The sequence below is a fragment of the Marmota monax genome, unplaced genomic scaffold (genome assembly GCF_021218885.2).
Source record: "Marmota monax isolate L192 unplaced genomic scaffold, Marmota_monax_Labrador192_F-V1.1 WCK01_AAM20220418_F8-fsc00138, whole genome shotgun sequence".
In the NCBI taxonomy this organism is placed as follows: Eukaryota; Metazoa; Chordata; class Mammalia; order Rodentia; family Sciuridae; genus Marmota; species Marmota monax.
In genome coordinates this window covers 4,080,382-4,100,503 of record NW_026692763.1, presented here as the reverse complement: position 1 = coordinate 4,100,503, position 20,122 = coordinate 4,080,382, and the positions used below count along the sequence as shown (strand labels likewise).

The 20,122-nt window shown below is 39.9% G+C and overlaps 1 protein-coding gene across 4 annotated transcripts in view; it reads left to right on the top strand.

The window, feature by feature from the left end:
* Smg6 (SMG6 nonsense mediated mRNA decay factor) overlaps positions 1 to 20,122 on the top strand; it is a 228,841-nt gene that overhangs the window by 55,916 nt on the left and 152,803 nt on the right. For all 4 annotated transcript variants that reach the window (XM_046446944.2, XM_058580081.1, XM_046446945.2 and 1 more), the window contains exons 9-10: positions 878 to 939; positions 8,048 to 8,193. In XM_046446944.2, coding sequence (XP_046302900.1) covers positions 878 to 939; positions 8,048 to 8,193 — 208 coding nt within the window. The remainder of the gene's footprint in view (positions 1 to 877; positions 940 to 8,047; positions 8,194 to 20,122) is intronic.

Sequence of the window (20,122 nt, the reverse complement as noted above, 5' to 3'; positions counted from 1 at the left end):
GGATTTTAGCTGGGGGCGTGGTGATACATGTTGCCTCCAGCAGTTCGGGAGGTTGAGGCAGGACGATCTCAAGTTCAAAGCCATCCTTGGCAACTTAGTAAGGCCCTAAGTAGCTTAGCAAGACTGTGTCTCAAAATAAAAAGAGGGGGTACTGGGGATGTGACTCAGTGATTAAGTGCCCCTGGGTTCATTCTCTGGAATGTAATATATGTACATACATACATATATACATAAATGCCAAGAGGATTTTATATAAAAACAGATTCCCGTTTCCAGCTAGAACTGGAGAGTAATAGCCCCAGGTCACTATTTTCCTATCAGCCTACTTTATTCCTGGCCTCTGTAGACACTTGGATTTTCAGCTCTAGACCCTAGAACTTAAACTTCAGTTTTAAAAGCTGGTGATGTACGATTTGATGATTATCCTTGGTTATCAAAGACAAGTTCTGCTTTCCTGGATAGGTAGAAAAATGTCTCATAGATAAGATCAGGGCTTTCTCCAGAATCATCCAGAACAAAATCTCTATTCCTCTCAGTCTCATGTTCATCCTTAAGGGAGCCAGAATGGCTTCTGGATCCAAGAGAGTTCCAGGCATCTTCGTTTATTCATTGCTTCATTCCCTGCACACAGGTACCATTGCCAGCAGAGGGTGCTATCCGCTTACTGAGTCTACTTTTGTCTTGGCGCAGCTGAGCGACAGCTGTTGGGCATGTGCCCTGGGTCTGTGTGAGAGTTTGGGCATGTCCTTTTGGTTCCCATCCCCAGTGCCCACCCCTTAGGCCCTGGCCAGGTTATTGTGTCACTGGGGACTCTGTTCAGTAACAGGAAACTGGGAAAAGTTTAATTGTTTTCTCCTCTCTCTTTTTTCCCATGCAGCTGAACAAAAGGTTCATCCTCAGTTTTCTCCATGCCCATGGGAAGCTGTTTACCCGGATTGGGTAAGTGTGCAGGATGTTTATTTTATTTTCCTACATTACAAGTCATTTTGGAATTTAATATTGTTAGCAACTAGACTGTGTTTGTAACTGAGGGCACAGGGTGTGAATTCTTAGAGGCCTCCACCTTCTCTTGCCTTCATTCTCTCCTGCTGTGCTCATGAAGTTTAGGAAATATTACTCTCCATCTTTCCATCTCTTCTTTCTGTACCTTTACCAAACTCCTCTTTTAAGGACAGTTTTTTTCCCAGCCCCCTTTCTAGTCCTCCTAGGGTTCTCTTTCCACTGCCTTCTGGCTCAGTCTCTAGTGAGCTCCTTGAGGCAGTCATGCTTCTTCATCCATGGGTGCAACTGCCAGGGGTCCTTCTTGGGAAAAAACTCTCCACTAATTTTCCTTCAAAGACAGTAGGAGCATTTTCTTCCTCCATGTCCTTCTGACTCACACCCCTTCCTTCTGTGCTACGTTTCCTGTACCATATTGATGATCTCAGTAAATACCAAGACTGTTCTATGGTTTTACCATCCACCATGGATTTACTATAAGTCTCAGGGAAGGCAGTCTGTGCAAAACCCTATTACTTCATATTTTATTTTCCTAAAGTGATCCTAAAGCCTGACTAAATGCCTTCATATCAAAGCAGATGTATGCTAAATATCTCTTTGGTGCAGGTCCTTTCTGGGTACAAAACAGTGAAGAGAGGGAGAAGTGGCCGTGCTCCCAGACAGGATTTTAATATTTTCTGAGCTAGAGGTTTTATTGTAAGGTATCCTTTGAGGTGACTAATTTTAGATTATAAATCCTCCAGTTATTATAAGTATTTCCCTTTCACTTTCTGTCATAAACTTGCAAGTTTATCTGTAATTCTCTAGGTTTCCTTAGTGGAAATAGGAGCTGTGTCAGTTTCTATAAACTTTTGTATTTAACTCTTTGAGAAGCTGAAAGGCTTTGTCCTGCTTGAAGAAACACTGCCCCATGGATGGTGAACTAGAACGTGAGTTTAGCACATATTCATTTGGCATCAGCCTGGGCAGGAGTTATAGTAATGGCCATTGCAAGGATAGTTTTAATTTTGAAATGATTAAGTTCTAAATAACTCACTTAGGAAAAATTAACTGGGTGCATCAGTAGTTCCCCCATCTCTAACTCACCCCAGCCACCAATGTAAGCTCTACTGTGGCAGGTGTTTTTGTTTAGCACTGTTGTATCCTGAGTACCTGGCACATATAGTAGGTACTCAGTTAATATTTGTTGTGTGAATGAATGAATCTTTATAAGAAATGGATGGATTATGAAAAACCAGAGAAGAATCTGGTATTCTAACAGGTGACCCAAGCTTATCATTAGCGATTAATATAAAGATGCAGTTATGTGGTAGATAAGACAATATCAGTGTCATCTTATAAAATAACACATCACAGCAAGAAATTTTATTGTGTTACACTTAACAATTGATGCTGTTGTTACTCCTTATCTCTTGATCTTCTATATATTTAATCAGATTTTTAATTAGACCTTTATTCCCTCTTTCAGAATTCTTTGTTTTGGGTACTAGGGATTGAACTCAAGAGCACTCGACCCACTGAGCCACATCCCCAGCCCTATTTTGTATTTTATTTAGAGACAGGGTCTCACTGAGTTGCTTAGCGCCTCGATTTTGCTGAGGATGGCTTTGAATTTGCGATTCTCCTGCCTTCGCCTCCTGAGCTGCTGGGATTACAGGTGTGCGCCCCTGCGCCCAACTCAAAATTCTTAAATTTAAACATAGATATTCTGGAAGAAGTTAGGGACAATAATGATTGAAATGCTGGAAAATGAGATTTGGGAAGAAAAATTAATCTTAAAACACTAAGGCAAGTAGCTGGGGATGTAGCTCAGTGATAGAGCACTTTCCTAGCATGTTCAAGGCTCTTGGTCCAATCCCCAGTGCTGAGAAACAAAAACAAAACACTAAGGTTAAAAAAAAAAGATAGAGTTAGTTGTAAGGTACCCTAACTGTGTTTAAAAGTAAAAGACTCATAACCAGATAGCCTTGATTTTTATGGGATGACAGTAAGAGAAATAGGCTTATGGTCAGCTGGAGAGATATGGGTTATGTGTAAGAACATTTCACAGAGGGAAGATGTTTGAGAATTTCCTTCCCCGGAGACCTTTAAAAAGGAATAGATTATCTCATTTGTCTGTGGCGGTTTACTGTGGTTCAGATTATTTAGGAACTCTTCCATTCCTGCATATAACATTCTGTTGTCAAAAGACAAAGTCATTTCAGTTTCACTTTTATAAAAGATGAGTTATGGTAGTTTTCAGTGAGGAAAGTATATATCAATTCTGAGCATTCTTCAGACCCTTGAAGAATATTCCACTTACGCTGTCTTGTAGGTAAAAGAGAATTGAGCTGCAAATTTATTCAGGAAGGCAAAAATAGCAATGACATTTCTATTGTTAAAAAAGAAAAGTATAGAAGTCTGTAAGACTAGAACAGCAGTGATCCCAAGCCATATTCAACATCATGGACTGTTGCCTAATTACCAAGAAGATGTGAAATGTGGGAGGCGTGAAAACGAATTAAGACTGAGGAGATTGTAATAGGGAGCAGCTGAAGTCAGCGCTGTTGCTTCAAAGCGGTTCCTCCAGTTTTGGTCTTCTCTGTGCTTGGTGATCCATGGTGCATCAGTATATAAATGAATGCCTACTGTGTGCCAAAACAAGTCTGCTTACTCTTAGCATCAGCTGACAGGAGGCTGAGAACTTTAATGAGATAAAATATCAAAAAGAGTTTTTTACCACTCACTAGTTACAAGACCTCAAGAGTAGAAAATAAGTCAAACCTGAGACCTTCAGTTTCTTTATCAGTGTTTTAAATAGATGATCTCTGAGGTCCCTTCTAGTTCTTATTTCTGTAGCACTACGTGTTTTCTCTCATTTCCACTCTGTTACACAGCTTAGTTTTTGTTTGTTTGTTTATTTTGCTCCTGGGTTGCTCTTGTTTTGTTTAGTGTTAAAAAAAAATTGAGAAATTGAGAAAAGTTAGGAAGCCTGATTTTTTTCTGTAGAGAATATTGTTTAGCCCAGCTGTGTTCCTGAGTATCTGAGGGGTTGGGTCCTGTGTGGTTAGTCATTGTCTGAGTCACTCTGGAGTCTGGGTTCCCATTGTGTCTGAAAGATTGGTTTCTTAAAACTGCCATTCAAATGAGACAAGGTGTCTCTAGAGATCACTTCACAAGCCAGTCACTTAAGTCAGTGAAATGCATGTCCTGAAAATGATCATATCTTCTAAGCTTTTAAAGAATAGGGATGGAGTCTTCATGGACTCAGGAAGAGGAATTGTTCAGGATTCCAGGTGGCTCCTGCTAGATGCTTTCCTGGTGAGAGGTAAATCAGACCTATACTTGGCCTCCACTGAAAGAGAGTGGGAAACTGGCAGCCTCTGGGCTCTTGATTTGTGACAAATGGAATAATTTTGCTTCCCATTATTGCTTTGGTTAAAGTTACCACTTTGGCTTTTACTTTCTTGCCTGGTCATGCTATTTGCACAGCTTCAAGCTCTCTTGGAATTCAAAGACTGATATATTTATTTTGGACTTTGAATTTTTAAAAATGTAATGTTTGTATCTTATTTAAAAAAAATTTTTTTTTAGTTGTAGGTGAACACAGTACCTTTATTTTATTTATTTATTTTATGTGGTGCTAAGGATCAAACCCAGTGTCTCACATGTGCAAGGCAAGCACTATACCACTGAGCTACAACCCCAGACCTCTTAATTTATTTTTAAAACTAACAAATGTTTTTAAACACAAAAGTAAGAGCTGTTCATTGTTGGGGAATTTTTTTTCCCTTATTATACAGTTTATACTGTAAAATATCAAGAAAACATAGCAAAAAGAAGAAATAAAAATTACTCATATTCTTACTACCCATATATAACTATCCATTTTTAACATTTGGTATGTATTTCTTGGGTCTTTTTTTCTGTGTATCATACATACACAATTATGTACTTTTTTAATATTTATTTTTTAGTTGTAGTTGGAAACAGTACCTTTATTTTATTTACTTATTGTTACATGGTGCTGAGGATCGAACCCAGGGTCCCGCATGTGCTAGGTGAACGCTTTACCACTGAGCCACAACCCCAGCCCTTAAGTTGTTTTCTAAATATTATTTTCATTAACTGTATGTTGAAGTTTTCCCCACATGCTTAAAAATGTAATGCACCTTTTTAAAAAATATTTTGTTGTTTAGCTGTTTTTAGTTGGACACAATACCTTTATTTTATTTTTATGTGGTGCTGAGGATCAAACCTGCACGTGCCAGGTGAGTGCTCTACTGCTGAGCCAAAACCCCAGCCCCTATAATGCACCTTTTAAAAAATAATAGTCTATGTGTGAATGTGCAACACTGTTATTGTTGGGAATTTTAGGTTGCTTCCAAGTTTTTACTACCATAAATGACATGTTGTGATGCTTTTTCTTCTTTATTGCTGCTGATGCAGTTTTTTCTTCTTCTTGGTTTAAATTTTATAATTATTACTTAAGTAATATTTATAAATTCTTATAAAAATATAACATGACAACTAAGGCTAAGATTTCTTTCAATACAGCCCTAATTTTGTGCTTCCAAAGAGATAAAACTTGACATTAGGTTATGTATTCTTCAGGACCTTCTAACTACATTTACTTACTTAGATATATGTTCACGAAAACATGTAATTTTATTTTTTGGGTTTTTCCAAATAAAAATTATGTACTTCTCAATTATTAGGGGTAAAGCAAAGATTATTTCTCAAAGAGAAAGGCATAAACTACTTACAGGTAGTATGAGGCCAAAATCAGATAGGATTTTAGTTGCAAAACTGGGAACCAGAAGTCTCATTATTGAGCACTGAGATGGAGACTTTTGTCTTTGTTTCCTTCTTTGATTGCTTAACAAGGCTGATTTTGTCTAGATCCATCTTCCTTCATATCTCACATGTGACATTACTCTAACCTACATCCTTATGCATTTGATTTTTTTTTCTTTTGTTTTAAACCTGTTGTACTGGTCAGAAGGAAAGAAGAGAGGATTAAAAAAAAAAATGTGGACATTTGACCTGCACTCGGTTGAGACTTTAGTCTGACCCAGGGAGTGTTAATGAATCTGTTTCAATTCCCATCCCAGGGAAGAGGCTTCCTCAGACATGGCTTCAGCTTCGAAGCAAGACTGTCCCACGTGACTCTTCTGTCGTTCTGTGCTGGCTCTCTACTGCCTTTCAACACGGAGACACATGGGTCTGAAACTTGCCCAGTGTGGCTGCTTTTCAAGCAGAGTGAACTCTGCTCTTCTCGTAATGAGAAGTGCTAGCCCCCCTCCCCACCTCCAACCAGAAAGAGTGCTGCACAGTGTCAGGATTTAAAATGAAACCTTTGTTACAGCCCATGGGGAAAAATGGATCCAATCCAGCCCCAAACATATCACTCTCAGCCATTCCAAATCTACCAAGAGTTTTAGCGGCTCTGAAACTTTTTAGAGAGAAATAAGTTTTGTTTTGCTTTATTTTGAGGGGGGCACTTGAAATGGTATGTGGGGGAGAAAAGCAAATGCATGGTGTGTTTTGTGCCAATGGAAATGAGGACAGCTCAGCAGAGAAGGGAACTGGAATGTAAACTGTAATTGACCCATAGCTGTGGCATGACTTCTGGGCACCAGAGGGTCAGCAATAGGAGTTGCCATCCAAGGGCAAGGAATGAAGGTTGCCAAGATTCAAGAAAGCTCTGGGTTTTCTAATCTGGGGAGGGTACTACTACTCAAGAGGGAAAGGTCCAAGGTTGGGGTGAAACTAGTAGCACCTTTCTCTGGGACTTGTTTTGTGTCTTTTGTGAAGGATTCCCTTCCCTGTGGCTTTCCAGAAGCTATTTATTAATCTAGCCTGGAGCTGTTCCCCACCCCACCCCTCTGTACCACAAGCAGTTTGTTTGGTGATGGTGGTGGGGTGAGGGTGGGTAAAAGATACTTTGCTGACCACGGATTGTTCAGTATTGCCCTAAGGCCCATATGCCTTGTTTCTTTCCCTAGCACCAAGTTTGAGTTTGCTTTTTATTTTGGAGGACTTCAGCTGTGGTTTGTTCCTGTTGCCAGAGGAGCTCTAGGCATGCACCACTGTTTAGGATCCAGTGGCCACATTTGGCAAGCAGTGGTTTGAATGACCTCTCCTTAGGAGCCCTAGGTCACAGGCTAGATTTCTGCCTGTCTGCATTACAGGCTCTTCCTGTATTGGGAGTGGCAGTTGGCCAGGGCATTATATTTCCACTGGCCTGAAAACATACAGACCCTGATGAGCAGAGGCTTGTAAGAGGGAGGAGGATGGCAACACAGGAAGGGCTGAAATAGATCATTTGAGCCCTAGGTCTAGGGGCTCTTCAAGGGGAAATTTGGGATCTTAGGTAGGGCAATTAGTATGATAGTACCTAAGGAGACAACAGCATAACTCTTTTTTTTTGGTACCAGGGATTAAACTCAGGGGCACTCAACCACTGAGCCACATGCCATATCCCTAGCCCTTTTTTAGTATTTTATTTAGACAAGGTCTCACTGAGTTGCTTAGATCCTTGCTAAGTTGCTGAGGCTGAGTTTAAACTTGTGATCCTCTAGCTTCAGCCTCACAAGCATATGCCACCATGCCCTTCTATGTGATTTCTTGAAGTAAATCCTTACGTAAAGAATCTTTAGCTTTGTGTGACTCTTATAAAGTTTTTATACCAGAGAGTTTGGGGGATACATAGGTGTTTGTTAGAGCTTAAAGGAAATTTGTTCACAATTTAGAAAAACTCATTGTTTCAGAAAGAAACTTTTATGTCAGCTTGAATTCAGTTCTTGCCAGGGGTTAGGAAATAGCATACCAAAGCATAATAACTCATAGCAATTTACCCAAGAATTGAGTTGGTTCCATCTCCAAACCCTGAACACTTTATTCTTTTTTCTTAAAAATCTGTTCAGAATTGCAGGATACCAGGAAGTTTTGTGAAAGTACCAAAAAAACATCCTAGGCATTAATTGTTGGCTCCCAGGGGATGAGGGGTGGTCTCTCCAAGTGCTGTTGGGGATGAACCTCACTTTTGGGCTCCCTGTATTTGCAGGATGGAGACATTCCCTGCAGTGGCTGAGAAGGTCCTCAAGGAGTTCCAAGTGTTGCTACAACATAGCCCATCTCCTATTGGAAGTACCCGCATGCTGCAGCTTATGACCATCAACATGTTTGCTGTACATAACTCTCAGTTGAAAGGTAAGGAACACCCAGTTACTTCATCTAGACAGTCTAGCTTCTTTCCTATGCTACTTTATCCCTACCCTTGCCCCTGCCAAACACAGATACTCTGCCTCTACCCCTCAGTTGCCTTTCAGATCTTTAGTTTACTCTCCAAAATCAATAAGACTCTCTAGTGCTTGGGTGGGATAGGAGAAGGGAATCATGGGTGTAGAGCTTAATTTGCAATCCCAGAGATGCTGTTGCACATCTGGCTATGCTAAAGGCAGCAGCAAGGCCTCTTGGAGGCTGCAGACCCAGAGCCTCTCCCAGGGGAGAGGCATTGCTGAAATGTTTCATTGCAGAGACCATAAGCTTGGCAGGGATTGGGAATAGCTGTTTCTGGACGCATGTACCCTGTTTGTTCAATATGGAAAAGTCTAGTTCCCTATGGGATATCCCTTGTGGGATCCTGCCAGAGAATAAGAACAGAGAATTGATGAGCTTTGGTGACTCAAATCTGGAAGCACAAAAACCGCCAGACCCAGAATTTGGCTAGTATACTGATGTGCATTCTGAAGTGCTTTTCTGAACACTTTTTGGGTTTTTTTTTTTTTTGATAGGGGTTGGGGGAGGGGAGGAAGGAGGGGCAGATTGGTTGGGTTTTTAAATGTTCTGATGACCAGGTCACAGTTGAAGGATATTACCAGGATCCCTTCCTTTCCTTCCACCTCACTTAGGTAAGGATGATGTGGTTTGACTTGATGGAAATATGCAATGTGGGGTGACATTATTTTGTGTGTTTCTTTGCAGCATTTGATTCATGCTGCCAAGGAATAATTTCAGAGCATGGACAGAGTACTTGGTCTCAGGGCTAGAAGGTTATTATCTGAAATGCCAGGAAGTGGAAATCGCCCCATGGAGACTCTATTGTAAAGTAGATCTGGTGTTTCTGGACAAAGTGCTGCTGGCTTTCTTGTTACATCTTTTCTCAGAGCTTTTTCTTGTCCTGAACTTGATTTATTTCCCTTTCCATTTGTATTAAGGGGTTATTCTCAACTTTCTGATGGTGGGGAATTTCTTCTCTGATGAGTGAGTATGCCACACTTCCCCTGGAAACAGGGTTTCTTTTGGGTCTCGGCAAGGTTCTGAGCTAGTCTGCCTGGGTTTTTAATCACTTCTGAATCCCAGAGGACTTTGTCCTCTCAGACTGCCTGCTACAGTATTTAGAATTCCCCACAGAAAATATGATGCAGAAGCTTAGGAGCCTTTTGAACTTGGCTAATTATTCCTGAGACAGCTATTTGTTTAAATGGTGAGGAAGCATGGTGTCCTGAGGAGCAGTGCTGGTTTCCAGGAAGAAGGAAATAAAGTTTCTAAAGTGCTGTCCTGGTGAGGTTATGAAATCCAAAGGGGAGGGAGATTGTGCTACCAAGACAGAAACTCACTGGACTCTGATGTGAGGCCTCCTGAGGTGCCTTCCTATGCAGTTTCCTCTTTCCTACCAAAACAACCCACCAAGTTCAAGTTCTACCTGTCACTTGCTGCTGCCGAGATTATTGTTTAGCATCAAATGACCTGCAGCCTCTATAGATAGGAATGTGAAGGAACTGCAGCCCTTGCCTATGGAGCAACGGTTTTTAGTAGTTTTTGCTCCATGGAAAGGAATACTTAGGCCTTTTCATGGGCCACTAGTGAGTCCTTTTCTTGTAGCTGTTTTTAATTAAAAGTAAAGAAAATACAGGTAGAAGGAAGGTGAATACAAAAATAGAAACAGGTGGTTCCTCTATTTAAGGCCAGGGTACTTTTCTTAGACTATCTCCTGATTGGTCATAAGGAGGACCCTTTAGCTAGGAATGACATGTTAAAAAGCCTATTCTTGTGACCTGAGTCTTTATTCCTGTCCTTGTCTGGACTCTTACCTCTAAAGGCAGGAGGAGCCTGAGTTGAGGTGGTCAGAGTCTCCAAGGGTGTTTCTGAAAAACAGCCCAGGCCGCAGGATATAACACTCAGCTAGGACACAGAGCTCTGTGGACATGCTGCCAAGTACCCGGTGTGCAGCTGAGGCAGCCGTCCAGACCCCACTGTGTGGGCTGCCATTGGGAGAGGGGTGAGCAGAGCACTCAGCAGGGCTGGTTGGTGGGAAGATGCACTTTTCCATTTCCCAGCACATGAGTCATCTTCTCTGGGCCCCTGTGCTGTGCTTGCACGGACAGTGGCAAGAAGGGGGTGTTGTGGCTGAGTAGCAGCATCTGTGCCGGGGGTGGAGAGGGAAGGGGGTTGGGGAGAGGGTAGAGATTTAAATCCTTCACTAATCAGCAGCAGTTTGAATCACATTTTTATGAGTAAGGAAGTGATAAATCTGCCCTGTGTGTTCAGCCCCCAAGTCCCGTCAGCCAGTGCCCTTCTAAAGGCCAGTCTGCATGCTATCAAAGTCGCCACCCAGCCATGGTCCCTGGCTGTCTGAAACCAGGAAGCAAGACCTGATGCTTCCTGGCCCTCCCAGGTGCTTGGGGTCTGTGGTGATTTGGCAGTCACTACAAGTTACAGAACATCTGGGCCATCATTTTTCTTTCTATTTCTTCTTGGACGTATCCTTTTGGGTGGGTGTTTGCATATGTCAATTCCTGGACTCTGTGCAGGAGAGCATTCCAGACTGAAGCAGAGGTGATCTTTTGGCCCACAAGAAAGTCCAGATCCTTTCAGTCTGTGCCTGAGCCTTCCCCATAGATGTGGAGTCAGGAATATGATTTGGAGAGCAACAGAGAAGTCCTTACTTTAAAAAGTTTGTCCTCCTAATGACTTTAATGCTTTCATGAATCATTCTTTTTTTTTTTTAATTATTCAGTGGCACCCTTGTATAGTTATTTCTTTTCACAATATCAGTAGTCCAGAGATAGAAATCATATTGTTATTAATACATTAGAGTGATTACTTTTCACTTATGCTTTCCTTGTGAACATAAAGCTGTTTAAAAGTCTTAGATGCTACAGAAGGCAAAATGGAGCAAAAAGTTAGGTGGTAGGGAGAGAATGGCATCTTTCTCCTTTTTCTAGGTTATGGTCTTGGAGCCAACCCTGTTTGTGGAGACAGAAGTTGTGAGGTCAGATTCTCCTCCTTTCCCATTCATTTGGGGGAAATGGGTTATTTTATATCATTTAGCCAACTAAGCTTTCAGGTCTCAGTAGTGATCTTCACACTCATGGGTGCGGGAATATTGATGAGAAGACCTTTATTTCTTTGAGATAGTTTGTGACAGAAAAATTTGAGGGATAGGACAAGGGATGTTTGGGAGCCCCAGCATGGGGCCTGATATTTATTAGGCATTCAGTATTTGTTTAATGCATGGATGAGGAAGCTCACAGATGTGGAAAAGCCAGCTCTAGTAAGCAGTGTGTTCCTTTATTTGGCCAGTGTCCAAGGCTGTTGGTGAGATAGGTGGTTCCCAGGGTGATGTCACAATTGGTAATCTCTCCAAGGCATCCCTACCCTGAAGGGAGAAAGGACCTTCTCCATGTTCCTCAGTATTTAACACTTCAGTAGCCATGTGATTGGCTGATGTTGATGCTGGAGGGTAAACTGGTTGATCTAAACCACAAGCACTCCAAGAATTTTAATTTTTTAAAAATTCCATAATTTGAGGAAATAAAATTCTAGTTTCTTGAAGAGGAATAATTGAAGCAACATTTGTGGTGTAGGGCATCACTGAAACTCTGTTGCATCCCCCATCTGTGCCCAATTTGCTCCAATCTGGCTTCCTCCTCTTTTTCTCTTCCCCTTCTAGTCTCTCTCTTTTAAAAAAAAAAAAAAGTTTTTATAATTTCTGGAATCAAAACCATCTCAGGCATACTGTTTTATTTTACTGTATTATTGGATTATACTTCCTATAAATCATTGGATGTTACTCATTGGCCACCACTGGAATTAACTTCCCTTTTCTGTGCCCTTGGCCTCTTCTTTTTCCTCTTCTACCAGTTCATAGAGTATGTCTCCATTTAAGCCTTGCAGAAAAGCCCTAGTAGCACCAAGAGGGCACCCAAGAGATAGTTCTTGTGTGTGTCCTTGGTATTGCCTGCTCTGAGGGAACATTTAGGGGCCAGAATTGAGGTAGAGTTTGACTAGCTTTCCTTTCATGATCATTTATGCTTGCTTTTTGTGGTATTTGTAATCCTGAATTGCAGGACAGAGTGCCCCGTGTTTCAGGATGATAGACAGCTGTAGCTGTTTACATGGGCCTGATAGAGCTTTAACCTGTAGGTGTAAAATTCTACATGCCATTGTTATGAATGGGAGGTGACTCTAGTTGATAATTTTGTTCACAGCCAGAATTTGTTGTCCAGCCTACAATAACCTTGGAGACCTCACAGAAAAGCAGTTTGCTCCCTTGTGGCAATTCACTTCTGTCTGAGTTTCTTACCGAAGCAGAATGTATGAAGTGCTTAATCCTCTGCTTGTCAGAACAGTTGTACAGGAAATCCACCTTTCATAAGGGGTTAGGCTTGAGGTTAGCTGTGTAAACTGTCATTCTCATTCCTTCTTCTGTGTCTCTTTCTCCACAAGGATCCATAAGTAGATTTTTGCTGGTATTCAGTGCTACCTTGGCCCACATTTTTAGGACTCCACAGGTAAATTAATAGAGCTGGTGTGGCCAATGAATTTTGTGAGAAACAGATTCAAGGTCAGAATAAGTTAGACTTTGGAAGGCAGGCCAGACTATCCCTATGAGTGAGAGAGAACTGCCCACAGGCTGCTTAGCATAGACTTCTTTTCTTCTGTAGTGAACCATGGTTCTAGAGGTGGTTCCCTGGAAAAGAAAAAAAAGTGTAAAAAGTGACCTACCTGTCTTTCTAATTTTTTAGTTCTTGGGTCCTTCTTGTTTCCATAATGAATTTTACTGCATTAGTCTGAAGGAGAAGAAGAAAAGTTATGAAAAGCTAAAGAAATGAGAAAATTCAGTCGTCCTAGGAAACTTAGCCCCTTATTATATCTGTTGAAGAAGTGGGCTTTTTTTTTTTTTCCCCCAAAATGAAAATGTGGTTTGGTGTTCCTGGTTTTGTGTGGAATGCAGAGGTGCACTATCCCACTGTTGCCCAGTGGCTATTGTGAGCTATATTTTATTTCTGTTGCCATATTATTTGAATTTATTTATTTATTTTTAACCCCTGGATGGACTTAGTTTGAAGAAGAAACACTGGGGGGAATTTTGGCAGCAGGGCTTTCAGCTACCTCTTTTTGTTTGTTTGTTTTTGTTTTCCTTCCAGTACTTGGGATTGAGTTCAGATTGCCACTACCACTGAGTGACATACCCAAATATTTTTTATTTTGAGGCAGGGTCTCTGTAAATTTCCCATGCTTGTCTTGAACTCGCAGTCCTCCTAGCCTCAGCCTCCCAAGTACCTAGAACTATGGGCATGCGCCACCATGCCCAGCTATTTCTTTTAAAGAATCTTTTCCGGGAAGTACAGTTCTAAATGTGTATTTTGAAGGGGAGGGGTTGGGGTAGGCACAGGCCTCAGGCAGATATATACTGCATGTTGAATACATAAGGGAAAGAATAATAGTTTTTAAGACTGTAACCAATAATGACAGCAGCAACAACCCTGATAATACATGATGATACTTTATAGTTACTACATATGTGTTTCCATCTGATCCTTCTGTCAGTTCTCTTGAGACAAGACTAGACAGAAATTTTGTTTCCTGTTTCGTAGATGAGAAGTGTATCAGAAAGGTTAAGTAACTTAAACAAGCTAGCACAGCTGGCAAATCACACCTCAGACTCAAGTGTCCACCATTCTCCTGTCAGAAGACATTAAAAATTATCTGGACAGACAATGCAAGAATTTTTTATCTTCTCACTCTGAACAGTCTGCTATTTGATGAGGAAGGTGATCTGTGAATCATATCTGAGACCAGTAGAGTAACAGAAGTGAGAGAGAATTGGAAGAAGGGTCAGAATTCTCCCAAGTGACTTGAGTCAGGGGAGAGGGGGATGGCAGGTAATAATGTAGCAAAAGGGTAGAGTGTGGACAAATTAAGGTTGTGTGTGGTCCCTATTTACTTTTGTGATGAGTGTAGGGGAATCCCCCTCTCATAATGGAAAGCACTATTCATAGCCAGTTGGTGAAAGAAACAATCAGTCTTTTTCTTGATTTAGGATATATATAGTATCTCTTAAAAATGGATTGGGTAAGGGGGGCTGGGGTTGTAGCTCCTAGTGAAGCATTCGCCTAGTGGAGCATTTGCCTAGCATGTGTGGGGCCCTGGGTTTGATCCTCAGCACCACATAAAAATAAATAAATAAAATTGTGTCCATCTATAACTAAAAAATATTTTTAAAAAGGGGGAGGGTAGAGGTCTTATTTGTACCATAATTTCTGATATCATTCGTGGGGGGGTGTTGTTTTCTTTCTTTTTTTTTTTTTCTTTCTGTACCAGGGATTGAACCCAGGGGCACTTAACCACTGATCCACATCCTCAGTCCTATTTTGGTTTATTTTGAGACCTGCTACGTTTCTCAGGGCCTTGCTTAGTTGCTGAGGCTGGCTTTAACTCACCATCCTCCTGCCTCAGCCTCCCAAGTTGCTGGGATTACTAGTGTGTGCCACCACTCCAGGCACTTACCTCTTGGTTTAAAAAAATTTTTTTTCCACATACCATTCAGAGAAGAGACTGTGCTTCTTCTTCTTCTTCTTCTTTTTTTTTTTTTTTTTTTTTTGACCTGGGTGTGGGGCAGGGGTAGATATATCATTCACGCAGAAATAAGTTTGAGAGCAAAGAGGGTAAAGTTTACATACATGTACCCCCACTGCCCAGGTTAAGAATAAATAGAATATTCTTGGCACCTGAGATGCTCCCTATGTGCTTCATCCTCATAGTAATTGTAGCTCACTCCTCCCCCTGTACCACAAGTAATTATGTCTGACCTCTGGAATTCATTCCTTTGCTTTTCTTAATAGTTTGATTATCTAAGTATGTATCTAAATAAAACATGATTTGTTTTCCTTCGTGTGAATGGAATCATACTGCTACTTTCTCTGGCTTATTTAGTTATATATCATGTTTGTGAGTTCTGTCCATGTTAATTTGGGCAGTTGTAGTTGATTCATTTTCATTGCTCTAACCCAACATTTTATTCATTTATTGGTTTATCCATTCTTGTGTTGATGAACATTTGGGTTCTTTTCTTTGGGGCTATTATGAGCATTGAGTCCATTGATAGTCATTCTGATTATTAGTATATTTGGATTTATTTATTTTTTATATTTTTTAGTTTTTTAATTATTTTTTAAACATTTATTTTTTGTTTGTATGTGGTGCTGAGGATCGAACCCGGTCCGCACGCATGCCAGGCGAGCGCGCTACCGCTTGAGCCACATCCCCAGCCCCTAAACATTTATTTTTAATTGTAGGTGGACACAATACCTTTATTTTATTTTTATGTGGTGCTAAGAATTGAACCCAGTGCCTCATGCATACTAGGCGAGCGCTCTAGCCCTGAGCCAAAACCCCAGCCCTATATTTGGATTTATATTTACCATTTCTATTTTTTAGAAATCATTTTATTGAAAAGTTTATAGAAGAAAATGCATTTTCAGCATGCATTTCAGTCAGTTTAATAAATTTATATGCTCAAGTAACTTATCATCCCAGTCAAGATATAGACATTTTCAACATCCTAGAAAGGATTTTGTGTGTGTGTGTGTGTGTGTGTGTGTGTTGCTGGGGATTGAACCCAGGGTTTTGTGCATGCAAGGCAAGTACTCTACCAACTGAGCTATATCGCCAGCCCACATCCTAGAAAGTTATTATTGAGCCCATCCTAGTTGATATCCACCTGGCACCAAGCAACCACTGATCTGCTTTCTGTCACTGCAGCTAAATCTGTTTTTTCTATAGTTTCATATAAATAGAATCGAATAGTGTGTACTCTTTTGTGCCTGGCTTCTTTTGCTCAGCATAATATTTCCTGAGATTTATCCATGTTCTTATTTGTATCTGGATTTCATTCTTTTATATAGCTGAGTAGTACTCTGATTGATGTATGGAGATATTGCAGTTTTATTTATCTAGGGAGGGTTGTTTCTAGGTTTTGGCTATTATATATAAAGCTGCCGTAAACATTTTTGTGTAAGTCTTTTTGAGGACATGTTTTTATTTCTCTTGTGAAAATACCTAAGAGTGGATTTGCTGGGTCATATGATAAATTTATGTTTAACTTTATAAGAAATTACTAAACCATTTTCCAAAGTGGATGGACCATTTTACATTCCCACTATGATTGAGAGAGTTCTACTTTTAGATCCTTGCTGACATTTGATGTTGTCAGGGTTTTTTTATTTTAGCTATTCTAGTGGATATGCAGTGCTATTTTATTTTTGTTTTAATTTGTGTTTCACTAATGACTAAAGATGATGAATGACTTCTCATGTGCTTATTTGCCATTTTTGTGTGTGTATATTATATATAATATATATAATATATATTATACACACACACACACTTACTTGGGTAAGTTTTTAAATCTCTTGGCCCTGTTTTAAAATCAAATTGTCTTTAAGTTTTAAGAGTTCTTTATGAAATCCAGATATAAGCCCCTTATCAGATGTTCGTTTTGCAAATATTTTCTCCCAGTGCTTCCCCATTCTCTGCCTGGTCTGTTTTTTTTCCCCTTTCTTACCATCTTTTGTTTGTTTTTGTGGTGCTAAGGGGATCACACCAAGGCTTCCCTCCTTTTAGGCAGGCACTCTCTATCACTGAGCAATATCCCCACTCCCTCTTAACCTCCTTTCATATAGATTATTTTTCCATTCCACTTCTGCCCTCGCCCCCATTTTCTTTTCTTTTAGTGGTTACCCTAGGAATTACAGCTTTCATACTTACCTTGCCAAAAGTTAAAACTTAATCAGCATTTCACTCTCCTTTTAAACCATAGAACACTTAAATTCTATTCATTCACTTCACTTCCCAGTTTATATACTATTGTCCTGTATGTAATTTTTTTTTTCTTCCAGCCCTTTCTTAAATTTTATTTTCACTGAGGGCTTACTAAGTTGTCCAGGCTGGCCCTGAATTTGTGATACTCTTGCCTCAGCCTCCGGAATAGCTAGGCTTACAGGTGTAGCTATTGTATTCAACTTTTTTTGTATCCTTTTAAATCCCCATCAGACAAATCATAATAATAATTATGATTTTTATGGTTCTGGGGATTGAACCCAGGGCCTTGCATATGCTAGGTAAGCTCTCTACTATTGAGCTATATCCTCAGTCCCTTGTTTCTATTTTTGTTTGTATTATTATTTTGATAGTAAAGGGTTGTATATACTCACCTACATATTTACTATTTTGTGCATTTTTGCATTTCAGACATTTCCTGTGGTTATTTTCTTTCTTCATGAAGTATATCTTTAGAATTTATTTAGTGAAATTCTTGTGATGATAAACTTTGTCTTTTTATTTTGTCTGAAGAAAAAGCTTTATTTTTGCCTTTTTCCCTAAAAAATTATATCCACTGGTATTAGAATTCTATGTTAGCAGTTATTTGCCTTTAGCCCATTGGGCTTCCAGTGTTGCTCACTAAGGTCAGCTGTCAGTCTCATTTATATTTCTCTTTTTAAAGTAATCTTATCAAGCTAGGCGCAGAGTCGCATGCCTATAATTCCAGCAGCTCTGGAGACTGGAGGCAGAGGATTGGGAGTTCAAAGCCAGCTTCAGCAATGGTGAGGCTCTTAGCAACTCAATGAGACCCTGTCTCTAAATAAAATACAATAGGGGATGTGGCTCAGTGGTCAGTGCCTCTGAGTTTAATCCGTGGTACCAAAAAAAAAAAAAAAAAAGTAATCCATCCTTTCTCTCTGAGAGCTCTCCAGGTCTTTTAAAAATCTTCGATGTTCTGCCATTTTGGTAACTTGTCTAGATTTTGATATATTTCATATTTTTCCTGATAGGAATTTTTTGGGCTTCATGTATCTTTGGATTCTGTTTGTTTGTTTTTTAGTTTTCCCTTAATAGTTTTAGAAAGTTCTTACTATTCTTTTTTTCAAATGCTGCATCTGTGCATGCTTTCTCTTCTCCTTTTGTGACTGATTAGCCACATATTGGACTTCCTTTGTTTTTTGATGTCTTAAATCTCTTTCATTATTCTGTTTTTGTGTTCCAGATGATTTCCTTAATTCCTTTTTAGTTCATCAGACCTTCTCTTAACTATATCTAATCTGCAATTATGTCCATTGTGTTTTTTTAAATATTCATTTTTTAGTTGTAAGTGAATGCAACACTTTTATTTTTTATTTTTTATATGGTGCTAAGGATCAAACCCAGTGCCCCACACATGTTGGTCGAGCACTCTACCTCTGAGCCACAACCCCAGTTTTCCCCCACATTGTGTTTTTAATTTTAATTATTATATAATTTTTATTTCCAGATAGCTTTCTTTTTCATCAAATCTACTTTGACTTTATGATTTCTTTTTCCATGAACATATTTGCAAGCTTATCTTTTATTTCTTTTCTTTTTTAAACATAATTTATTTTTTCTACATTTTTTAAATTGTAATAGTTGTATATACTGATGGGATTTCTTGTTACATATTTGTATATGCTTACAATGTAACAACATAATTTGGCCAATACCACTCCCTGTTTCTTTGAAATATATTAAATGTGATTGTTCTAGAAACTCTATAATCTGAAATGGTATGCTTTGGATGTAGCCTTGTGGGATCCCAGCTTTATGGCAGATGTCTTGGCCTTGTGTTGACTGAACCTGTGAATTCTTGAAAGCCAAAGCTCATGTAGCAATTGTTCAGAGGGTTAATTAGAATGGCCATATTGCCATATTTACCTTTTCTCAGCCCCTGACTAGAGGATTTTCTTTTATTTTGCTAGCTCATCAATATTTTCTAAAAAGATTTTAAAAATACTTTTTCCAGTGTAGTCATTTCATTGAGAGTGGATTTAGATACCTAGTCGGCCTGCTATATGACAAATGGAAATGCTGTAATTTCATTTTACCCTCAGATACAAACTAGCCCTCCCACACCCAGCTTTGCCTGTGAGTAGTATAACTAGAGCACCCATACCCAGGGTGAAAAGGGCATATAAGTGGCTCTTCCAAAGAGTAGTAGCTCCTTTTCCAGCTCCTTCCCATTTACGTCCTCATCTTGTGGCAGATAGTGTTATTGGGCTCCCATTTTTCAGTTTTTCCCAGAGGTGTTCAGTATATAGAATACTTACTTGAATGGCTAAATGGGAAGGGCAGAAAGGTAGAGGGAGGGGTGAGGGAAGCCTGCAGCTGAAGTGATAGAAAGTATTTATTGCCAAAACTCTGTAAGCTGGAGATCTGGAAAAGAGAGCTCTCTTGTTTCAGCCACATTACATTACATATCTGGTGAACCCTGTTGGCCCATAAAATCCTTTCCATTAGTCAGGGTACTCTGTGCTTTTGTTCTTGACTGCTGCTGTTCTTAGAGCTGTTTGGTTGCTTGTGTGTCTCAGTTTCCTTTTCAGAAGGCACGTGGTCATATATTTTGGAATGTATTTGTAGTAATTGGAGCTTTTCTATCTTGATTAGCCCTTTCTTCAGATATAAGACCCTATCTTGAAGCTATATTCAGAAAATGCCTGAGTGATCCCTTGCCCCAAGTGCCAACAGCAGATATGGCAATTGACACGCTGCAGGGAGTTTCCAACTGTTGGGCAGGTTTCTGAAATCGGAACACGTGCTGTTCACACTTTGGCTTCTGAGGCAAGGATCAGTGGTTGAAAGAGGGGAGGGGCTGGCAGGGAACCAGAGAAGGAAAGATCTCATAACGCCTGCCTAGGGTTTAAGGCCGTGTCGGTTTTCTTCCTCTCTTCTCCAGCTGGCTTTGGTAGGGTAGAGTAAATCACTGAAGAGTGGTTATGAGCTGAACTCTCTGGGGACTTCTGTGAGGCACATCTGTGACGTCACCCTGTTATCATCGTCTGTT